Below are 11,076 nucleotides of genomic sequence, written 5' to 3'. Positions count from 1 at the left end.
TAGGTTCTATACTAAATTGGTGAGACTTCAGTGTAGGCCTGAGTCATGGGCAACAAACTAGCCTAGCTAACCTCAAAGACTCATTTCTAAAAGTTTGGTCACAGTAACCATAAAATCATCTAAATGTAAGAAAAGACTTTGTTATCAGTAGAACTTCCCAGCATGGTTCATTACATACACAATAGAGCTGAAAAAAGACCATAGGGACTGTCTAGGTAATGTCTTCATTTTATAGAGAACTGAGACTTGATATTTTAATTATATAATTTTTCAATATAACATCTCTGACAAATAAGAAAAATTACAATTGTCACTCACTTCTCCATACTCTCAACCCAAATGCTCTAGCAAAAATATCCATGTTTGGGGCCAGTCTCCTCTACACTTAAAAAAAATTTGATATAGACATATAGGTACTAATAATACATATCTAACAAAAGTAGCCAAAGTATCAAACAAATCTAGCTTCTACAATATTGGCCAACTGAATTTCTTCAAGGAACTGAGTTCAAAACAGAATCATACAAATGAAACTTATTCTTAGTCTTAAAAAATGTGACATGACAGTAATATCTTGGTTGCATATTATTCAATAGTTGAATGCTAGTATTAAGTGGTAGAAATCATGATGACACATGTCATAAAATAACTCCTGGTAGTTCTATGACTTCAGAACATTAAGAGATTTTAAACTCTTCAGTGAATCTGTAAATTTAAAAATATTTTGTGATCAGATTCAACAAAGCACATAAAGCTTTGAGAAGTGCAGACATACGAATCATTTTAATTCAAGAACATGTGTAACTTATGAACCTGAACATTCAAATAAACTTGTTAGATGTTCAATGTGATCATCCAGTTCAAGTATTTATGCCTTAAGAAGTGCAAAAATGAAGATATATTACATCTTCTCCTTAAAAATCACCTTGTAAAGCAAAATTTTAAAAATTCAGAAGTTCTGGATTCTGATTTTTTTTGCAATATATTTGCTTCAAATCCTTCAGAATATCTATTGATAGCTAATTTACATATTTACACACCAAGATTTAAAATAAAACCTTGAGTTATTGAGTTTGAAGACAGAAGGTAGTTTCTTAATGTGTAATCTTTGGAAACTCTATGCCAATCCAAAAACAAGACCTCTGTGATTTTATGGCAACCCTCTATTAGAAATGCTTTAAGACAAACTAGTTTTGTCTGAAATGATTCTTAAATGAGCACTTTAGTGGTCTAGAAGTACCACCATATCTAATAAAGCTGAATTTAAAACAAAAAGCTATAATATATTGAATTTATGTAGGGATTTTGTTCTCAAGTTTTAATTCCTATAAGGTTAAGTTTGCCTATATTTATAAAATGCTTTTTGGTCAAAAGCACTTTTCTATGTCCCCACTTTGGTATATTGCCATTTAATCTTTGGGACAACCTAAACTGAAGCAATTACTTGGAAGACAGAATAGTGAGGTCAAGATTAGTCTTTTATCTTGTTAAAGTTAACTAAATCAAGAAATTATTTTCAAAAGGTTTCAAGAAAAAGAGAATTGGTTAACTGCACAAATCTTTAAAGATAGGAGGTAGATATTATGTGCCTCTATGATGAAGATAGTTAAGGTTCATTTGAAAAATAACTGAAAAATATCACTTAAAGGTTTCATGAGGAAGACCAATCAATATTTGTAATTTATAGAGATTAATATAATCTCTAATGCCTAACTTTACTGTATTCCAGATATTAATAACATGTTGACATCACAACTTGTAGTCCATGGTCACATATTATATAGCCTTATTAAAGATACTACAAAGAAAAGCAAAAACTGCAGATAAAAGTTTCACATGGATGGTATTATTAAAATCTATCTTGGACAAAAATTTGTTGTAATGAAGTAAAAAATGTAATGCTTAGGTATTGCAGATCTGAGTTTTATTACTGGAACAATATTTTTCGGTAGAATTGCTATTTTTAAAAGAGGTCTTAAATATGGCACAATTTTTGTTCTCAGAAATGCAGGACCACCAGCGCACCAATGCAGCTAACAAAGTTGTTTTTTCCGTAAAGTAATTCAATGTAACGGGATAATGGTGCATTAGATGATAATTAGGCCAAAAGAAAATTTTTGATGACAAATTTTTTCAAGAACTAGAAAAAAATGTAAAAATTTTTCCTTATAAAAAGGATTAATAATTGTGAGTAAATGATAAGTACTGTACTTAGTGATGATCACACTGTAATAATCAGTGAATGTGGAACAACTGCATATATATCTGCATTTCCAACTTTTTCCACCATGATTCTAAATCAAGGTAAAAAAGAATTTTGTACAAATTCAGGAAGGTTCTAGTGTTGGCACCACGATTGCCATAAGATGGTACAATGAATTAAGAAATACTTTAAAAAGTTTTTTTTTTTATATATATATACTATATAAAGTAACAGGGCAAAATGGGGAGCAGGAGAGAAAAGAATAATATTCAAAGAAGGAATCTCTAATCTGTGGTTGATCTTCGATACCAAAAGCGAGCCCGGAAGTCATCACTGCAAGTCATGAAGCCTGGGTTTGTGGGAGAGTGTACTATACAACGAACAATATTGTTGTGACCCAGGGAAAGTAAATTTCTTCGTTCAGCTGTTCTTGAGTCCCAGCAGCAAAGACTAATTGTCCTTTCATCAGGAAGTAATACATAATCTTCTGTGTGGTTAAAGACTGCTTGAGTTCTGTGTACTTGTCGTCCACTCAAACCAGCACCTGTAAAATATTAGACTGTTAAGCTTCTGAAGATGTGTTAAGTTACCATGAAATAACTTCGTACATGATCAAAGTGCTAAAGCACTTTAATTCCATAAAAGCTCATAATTTCAAAATTATAAATTAGAGTTAATCAGCTCTTTCAATTTCAACTGGCTATTTCAAATATTCTCATGGGGCAAAAGAGGTCAATTACACCACCACCACCACCACCACCAAAAAAATTAGCTATTCATTGTAAAACAATAAACTTTCTGTTTTAATAATATATAATGATATGATAAACATAATCAGAATGCACGATACTAATAATGTACTATAAAAAGAATCGGCCAATTTAAGAAATACTGCACCCTGCTGGCTGAAAAAACTCATGAATAAATACCCAACAAATAAAATGGTCTCAGTACTTTGAAAATATAAAGGGATTTTAATGATTATATGATCATCTATAAAATGAGGATCATAGGATAAATGATTACCAACAACTCAACTGAGAGCCCTATGCAAGGCCCTGCACATATTTTATTAGAAAATAAGCAGAATACTAAAATACTAATTACAGATAGATGCTAGATGATTATTTCCAATATTTCTCCTATTGGTTATTTTTTGATTCAATTCTTTTGAATTATTCTAATTACTTTGTGTTTCTTATATCAACTATTTAATGGTTACTTGAGTAAAAGTTACAATTTCCAGTAAATTTAAGGTCATATTTCAATACTTCATGTACTTTCTGGCTTCTGATTGCTCCATTATATTTTATAGAAAAGAATCAAAACACTTCCAAGTTTTTAAAATAAGTGACGCCATCTTAGACTGAGCAGAATTCAATTCTAATAATGTGGCATAATGGAAAGAGCATTAGCACTGGAGTTAAAAGGATCAGGATTAAAATCTAACTTCTGTTCTGACAGTACACTCTTAACTTTGGGCAAGCATAACGACCTTGGATGTGTTTCCTTAACTTAAAAGAGGATCATTATCTTAATCGGAGTACTTAGATGATCTAATCAAGGGCATTGCAGGAGTAAAGTGTGCTCCAATCTATTTTGCTAGGTTTTAGTTGTGTGGCCTTAGGGAAATCACTTCTTTTTTCCTCACTTATGCAATATATATCAATACAATCAGGGTGCTCATTATCATCTCTATCATTTAATATTATACTAGATATTATCAGCTGTAGCAATAAAAGAAGAAATTATAGGAATTGGAATTGGCAGTGAGGAAGCAAAACTATCACTCTTTGCAGATGCTAGAGAATCAACTAAAAAAATTATTTGAAATTATTAACAAATTTAGCAAAGTGGCAAGATATAAAAATATTTGGGAGTCTGCCTGCCAAGACAAACCCAGAAACTAAATGAACACAACTATAAAGCACTTTTCACACAGACAGATCAACACCTGGAAAAAATATTAATTGCTCATGGATAGGCCAAGCCAATATAATAAAAATGACAGTCCTACCTAAATTATTTATTCAATACTAATCAAACTACAGCTAGAAAAAAAACAACAAAATTCAGCTGGAAGAACAAAAGCTCAAGGATTCAAAGAAATTACTAAGGGAAAAAATATAAAAGGAAGAGGTCTAGCCCCACCAGATCTCAAAACTGCATTATAAAGCAGTACTTATCTGGTACTAAGAAATGTGAATCAGGGTACTAGATTAGGTGCAAATTACATTATAGTAAATGACCATAGTAATCTAGTATATGAAAAACCCAAAGTTCTAAACTTGTGAAAGAAAACTCATTATTTGAAAAAACTAATGGGAAAACTAGGAAACAATATGTCAGAAATTAGGCAATGACCATCATCTCACACCATATACCAAATTGACTAAAATGATAGAAAAGGAAAATGTTGGACATTGGAGGGGAAGTGGGAAAACTGGGACACTAACACACTGCTGGTGGAATTATGAATTGATGCAATCATTCTGGAGAGCAATTTGGAACCAAGCCCAACAAACTATAAAACTGTATCCTTCGATCCAGCAATACCAGTACTAGGTCTATAATCCAAAGACACCCAAAAGAAGGGAGGGAAAAAAACCTACGTGTAAAAAAATATTACAGTTCATCATTTTGTGATGGCTAAGAATTGAAGTGATGTCCATCTGTTGGAGGAATGGCTAAACAAGCTGTTTATGTATAATTGCAATAGAATATTTATTATGTAGAAGGAACAAGTAGGACGATCTCTGAAAAAAACTAGAAAGCTTTACAAGAACTGATAAAGTGAACAGAACCAGAAAAACATTTTATACAGTAACAGCAATATTGTCTGATGAAGAATTGTGAATGACTTCGTTATCTCAGCAATATAATATCCAAGACAATCCCAAAGAACTAATGATGAAGCATAACATCTGCTCCCAAAGAACTGATATTTGAATACAAACTGAAGCATACTATTTTTCACTTTCTTTTTTCCTTTTACTTGAATTATCTTGTACAAAATTACTAATATGGAAACATTTTACATGATTACACATGTATAACCTATATTTTACTGCATCTCAGGGAAGGGAGGAAGAGAGGAATAGAATCTGGAAAACAAGATTTTAAATGTTAAAAAGTTTGAAAAAATAAAAAATAAAATGGACATAATACTTATATCAGGCAACTCACGGGATTTCGAAACATTATAACACATGACACACATAAGGTAGTGATATTATGTATTTTCACATACCTGTATATCTGACTAATGTTCGTCCCGTTGAAATCTCCCATAGTTTAGCTACAGAGTCCTTTCCACTTGAAAGAATGTATTTTGAATTTTTGGAAAAAATTGCAGAGCAGACTTCAGCACCATCATGTGCTTTCTCAAAAGTAGTAATACAACGATTTGAGACACCATCCCATAATTTGATGCAGCCATCTTTACTACCAGTCACATACATGTTGGCACTAGGATTATAATTAACCGAACATATTGCATCAGTGTGTTGATCTTGAGGGTTGCAAGACACAAAACATTGAAATGTATTGATATCATAAAGCCGAAGGGTTGGATGTTGAGTTCCAACAAGTATGAAGTCTCCAGAAGGATGAAATGAGATTGAACGTAACATTTCAGCTTCCTATTAAAGAGAACATTAGACTTATGTGACTAGGTGGCACACAAATATGTTAATTATGGGAAATATGTTGCTTTAGAATGAAACTCATTAAACAATTTCTCCCAAGCACTACTGTAGCCAAAGGACTATCCAACTGAGTAAAATTGGGTTGGTAGATATAGAAAGTATCTTTGGTACAGGATAGACAGTGGAAAGTGGAATAAGCTTTAAACCTTGATACTCCTACTGTGTGTGATCTTTGGCAAGTTATTTCACCTCTCAACTAGTTCCTTAACCATAAAATAATGAAGTTGGACTACTTTCTAGGTCCCTTCCAACTCTAAGTAAATATTCCAAATCTACTTATTTTCTTAGTTGGTCCCATTACTTCCCAAAATTTAAATAAAGTATTGATCACTTTGAAAAGAATTATTGATTAGTCATAGACTGATGTCATCTTTCAAAAAGAGTTTGATGGTTTCAAATGGACCAATTTTTTGGTCTCTCTGTATCGAGAAACCTAATTTATGGTTAAGTTTATATAGTACATAGGAATTGGGTTGAGATGATGGTGATAGAAATAATATTTTTAAAATGCTAAGATTCCAGCCTTTAAAAAAATTTTTCTTAAGGCTAATTACTAATGATAGTTCTTATCAATATGAGAAAGTGAAATGCAAATGAATTTTTGTAGTATTTTGCTGAACCTGGGTTATAGGGTTGGGCACTGTGGATGGCTTTAATTATCTAATCACTTGAGGGGGAAAAAGGACGCCTCTGTCATCAGTGTACTTAATATTTAAATATATGCACCCAAAACAAGTATCAAACATTTTTCAACCTGAATGTATTTGAAGGCTCTTTTGGCAGATGGTTTGGAATAATCAAACAACTTAAGAGTATAGTCCCTTGAACCTGATGCTAGAATTTGCTCCGTTGGGTGGAAGGCTAAACATGTAACTTCATCCACATGATCATATAGAGTTCTGATGACAGGATGATTTTCCATATTCTGCTGGGCAGTCTCATTCATCATCACCTAGAGGCAAAGGGGAAAAAAATCATATCCAGAAAAGCAGAATGTACACACAACACACACACATATATTTAAACAAATGATACAATCTTAAAAACATATCTGTGAGGTAGTATGACACAATGTTTAGGAATGGCCTTAGAAGTCAGGAAAACTGTTCAAGCTATGTAATCTCAGTAGCAGTAGGGAAAGTGTCAGAGTATTTTAATAAAGGGAGTTTCCCTACTATGATAGGATCCTTATATAAATGAAGTCACAACTTTTAGCCAAAAGAAAAAAAAAAAAATTAAGGTGTCTTAAATTATGACTCCCATCTGGTAGAAATATTATGGCCATACCTCTATTGGCATCGCACTTTTTGCTAACATTCTTTCTGTATCTAGTATCTTTATTGAAGCATCAGCAGATCCAGTAGCTATTAACTGTCCATCTCTACTGTAAGTAGCCACACGGCATGGTCCTTTATGAGATGTGACATAGCAAGTTTCATATTCTGAAGCCTCTGGGGACATGGTTTGAACATCTGCATCAAATTCCAGGTCAATTCCTGTGCCTGGAGCAACTGTATCTGAGCGTCCAATTGCATACTGAACAGCACTATCATCATTTTCCATTCCTGAAAGAGAATATTGAGGGAAAACACTTATTTAAAAACTTTAAACTTATGGGCTCCCAAATTACAGGAATAAAAAGGACTATTGGCTGACACCTTAAGGAAATAAGGATAAAAGGAAAACCAAAAAAGAGAATAACACACGTGGAGTGAAATTATTTCTTCCTTCTCTAAAGCTCTCTGATATTCTTAGGGCTAATGCCCAGTAACAGTGAGGAGGAGACATTTAGAGCTCAAAATGTCTGCCACTATGATATTCTTGATAAGTGCTTTGCTTTTCTCTAGCCTGTTTTCTTTTGCCCCTTACTTTGGGAATCGGTTACAATGATCACCATCAAACCAAGTTAAAAAAAAAAAAAAAAAAAAAAAGCTACAGGAACTTAGTTCCCACAATATTCTTTGAGAAGTGACATTCTTTTATACCTGCTACATAGTTAAAGCAATAAATATACATTCAAATGCACATCTAAAAAAATCCATGCCCCAAATTGCAAGATACCTAGTTTGATGAGATGAAGGAGCTGTTCAGAGGGTGCACACACAGACTGAGGCTTGATTTCATTGATGAGACCATTAGCAATGTTGATATACCCATCATAAAGCAGTTGGCTGATGATCAGTTTATAGAGCTGCTGGCGATCTTTTAAGCTCACTTTTGTCCTGTACATTTTGGTGACAATCACCTTTCACCTGCAAATGAAGAAAGTCAGAAACTGAAAACAAGGAAACAAAACAACACCCAAAAAAACCAAAATCTGATCTTTCTTTGTTTCATATACTTAGTTTATGTTTCTAAATTAAGACAAGCCCTTACACCATTCAAGTAAGGATGAATAACTTCCGTAGTACTGGGCACTTGACTCATCTCAAGGTAATGATAAAGAATAGGGAATTCTCAAAAAAAACCCAAACCAAACCAAACTCAAAACCTCACCAAATTCTGAAAACTACATTTCAATGTAATTCTTTTCCTTTGTAATCTTTTTTTTGTTTGTTTCCCATTTAAAAACATTATTTTGAGAAGTCCTAAGGCTTCACCATACTGCTAACAGGGACTATGACAGAAAATAAGGTTAAGATCCCCTGTTACAGTTACACAGAAAAATTGGGAGTTTTCCCTATCCCCTAGGCAAAGTGTTTACAGGTAGGAAAGCAGTCAGGTTAAGGTACTACTAAGGGGAAATAAAAAGATATGTGAAAGTGGCCTGAGGCAGGAGACAATCTGGGAAAGGCAAAAAAAGATGACATGGGATCATCTCAGGTTAGAGGAAAATGGAAAAGACTTTTAGAGGATGGAACAAGGAAGGAGAATAAATTGTCATGGGTTTTACTCTATTAAGAGGGAGAACAAGCTTATTTATGGGTGGTATTTGGACGGTTTTGCTCGTTACTTCTTACTAATAAGAAAATTATGGCAGGTTTAGGAGTTTTGATTTTGACAACCCTAGTTTGGTATATTTGGAGAGAGGAAAAATTAGATAGTCAGGATCCTAAGATCTTTTAGACCAGAAAATTAGGGCTGGTAGGATCATAATCATAAGCCTAGAGCTGGAAAGAAAATCAAAGGCCATCTACATCTAGACCAACTCCCTCATTTTACAGATGAGGAAACTGAGGCCATGGAGAGATTAAGTTACTTGTCCAAGGTCCAGAACTGACATACAATGGACAAAATAGGGATTTGATGATATGAATTCAAATCTACCATTTTTTGTCCTGTGCTAAACTGAATTAGGGTCAGGTAGGTGGTGCAATGGATAGTCTTGGCCTGAAGTCATCTTTCTGAGTGCAAATCTGGCCTCAGACACTTACTGGCTTTGTGACTCTGGACAAGTCACTTAACCCTGTTTGCTTCAGTTTCCTCATCTGTAAAATGAGCTGGAGAAGGAAATGGCAAACCCCTCCAGCATCTTTGCCAAGAAAACTCCAAAGGAGGTCATGAAGAGTTGGACAGGACTGAAAAAAAAAATGACTGAACAACAAGAAAGCCGAGTTAGGAAGGGCCTTTGACAAATGCATCTCAATATAATTATTTTTCTTTGCAATCTTATTTTACCCATTTAAAAACATTATTTTGAGAAGTCAAAAGCTTCACTTTGCAGACAAGGAAACATGGCTCTTTTCTGGACCAACATCATGATTCTCTTTCCTCTCTTGGGTCAGGGTATCTTAAGCCACAGGACATAACACACCTTACAGTTACTGTCGCAAACTAGTAAGATATAAACTAGACTAAGTTCCTTGGACTTTTGTGTTTGTACACTTAGCACAGAGTAAGAACTTAATAAACATCTGTCAGACAAACTTTAGGACTTATGGCCCAGAGACAGGAAAGTAACCTTGGCAAAGGGCTCAGAGGCACCAAGGAGCATGATGGGTAAAAAGGAACTTCAATTCAAATATTAAAATCATAACATGCCTATTAACTAAACCAGAACTTCTTACATTTTTTTTTCCCACTCCTGGATACCTTTTCGCCTGAGAAATTTTTATGAATATATAATTATTATAAGTAAGTATAAACCAAACGTTTATAGATAATAAAATATAAAGAAATTTATTTATTTATTTTTTCTGAGGCTGGGTTTAAGTGACTTGCCCAGGTCACACAGCTAGGAAGTGTTAAGTGTCTGAGACCAGATTTGAACTCCTGAATTCAGGGCTGGTGCTCTATCCACTGCGCCACCTAGCTGCCCCACGAAATTCGAAATTTATTTTTAAAAAATTATCTAGTTCGCACATAAATTTACCATTTATTAAAGTCTAGAACAAACTTGCATATTAATGAGACGGATATACTTGTTTACTTTTACAAAAAGAATTAAATCTTGTCAGAAAATGTGTTACTTTCTTTTACTGTTGCCAAATTTCTCGAGACCCTCACGTACAGTTATGGGGTCGCGACCCAGTTTACGAAGCTTTGGACTTTACTACTTCCCTGGGTACGGGCGAGGGAGTCAAAGTTAAGTGCGGAGAGGGAACCTGCATCTGTCGGGATGCGCAAGGGGCCCGACAACAGACCAAGGGTGGGGGGTTGGTATTTATTTGCGTGGGGCCGCGAGTGAGGCGGGAAGGCTCGACCATGCCGGGTCCCGGGGCAGCTGCCTCCCTAATGTTGCCAAACCCATAGTAGCTCCTACCTTTCCGCTCTCCGGCCCCCTCGTGTGACCCGTCTCGGAACCACTCTGGAGGATACCATGGGGGCCGGTTTCGGGCCTCTCTGGACTCAGGCCTCGGCCCGGACCCTCTCACATACCCGGCCTCCCCGGGCCCGGCACGCCCCCTCGTTCGGTTCCTACTTCCAGAGAGCACACGTACGACTCCAGACCCTTTTTCGGCATCCTGGACCCCCCACACCCCAAGTTGCAGAGGTTGTGACTCCTACTCACAGCTAGGTCCTCATACCTGGTCTCCGGAAGCTGGTCCGCTGCCGCCTAGCAAAAGTAGCGCCAAGAGCTGAGCTTGTAAAATGGTGGCAAAAGGCTCGAACGAGCCTCCTAGCACCACCCCCACGGCGCATGCGTGCAGGCCGGAGTTCGTGCGCCTCGATACTTATAGGACAAGCCGGTGCCGGGTCCCACCCTTTTCCTTTCCTCCGCTTCGG

General features: G+C 35.5%; 1 protein-coding gene across 5 annotated transcripts; it reads right to left on the bottom strand.

Annotated features, from left to right (window-relative positions):
- Positions 1-249: 249 nt before the first annotated feature.
- Positions 250-11,029, bottom strand: CSTF1 (cleavage stimulation factor subunit 1). 5 transcript variants are annotated; one of them, XM_074288660.1, is made up of 7 exons: positions 10,878-10,968; positions 9,285-9,444; positions 7,972-8,162; positions 7,198-7,475; positions 6,665-6,862; positions 5,454-5,844; positions 250-2,747 (listed from the first exon to the last, which is right to left on the bottom strand). In XM_074288660.1, the coding sequence occupies exons 3-7, from the start codon at positions 8,138-8,140 to the stop codon at positions 2,488-2,490; spliced, it is 1,296 nt and encodes a 431-aa protein (XP_074144761.1). In that variant the 5' UTR covers positions 8,141-8,162; positions 9,285-9,444; positions 10,878-10,968; the 3' UTR covers positions 250-2,487. The 5 variants fall into 5 exon arrangements, with proteins under 5 accessions (XP_074144761.1, XP_074144760.1, XP_074144759.1 ...); XM_074288659.1 differs by having other exon boundaries at positions 9,285-9,428; positions 10,613-10,887; XM_074288658.1 differs by lacking the exon at positions 9,285-9,444 and having other exon boundaries at positions 10,878-11,029.
- Between the last annotated feature and the right edge of the window lie 47 nt (positions 11,030-11,076).

The sequence above is a fragment of the Sminthopsis crassicaudata genome, chromosome 2 (genome assembly GCF_048593235.1).
Source record: "Sminthopsis crassicaudata isolate SCR6 chromosome 2, ASM4859323v1, whole genome shotgun sequence".
Lineage (NCBI taxonomy): Eukaryota > Metazoa > Chordata > Mammalia > Dasyuromorphia > Dasyuridae > Sminthopsis > Sminthopsis crassicaudata.
The sequence above is the reverse complement of the archived record's forward strand: the minus strand, read 5'-3'. Positions and strand labels throughout refer to the sequence as shown.

Excerpts from the sequence above, each read along its gene's own strand:
- CSTF1 (XM_074288658.1), bottom strand. The coding sequence starts at position 8,140 with ATGTACAGGACAAAAGTGAGCTTAAAAGATCGCCAGCAGCTCTATAAA. Across the intron at positions 5,845-6,664 it reads GAGCCTTCAAATACATTCAG|GAAGCTGAAATGTTACGTTC; the intron begins GTTGAAAAATGT and ends TCTCTTTAATAG. Across the intron at positions 2,748-5,453 it reads AACATTAGTCAGATATACAG|GTGCTGGTTTGAGTGGACGA; the intron begins GTATGTGAAAAT and ends AATATTTTACAG.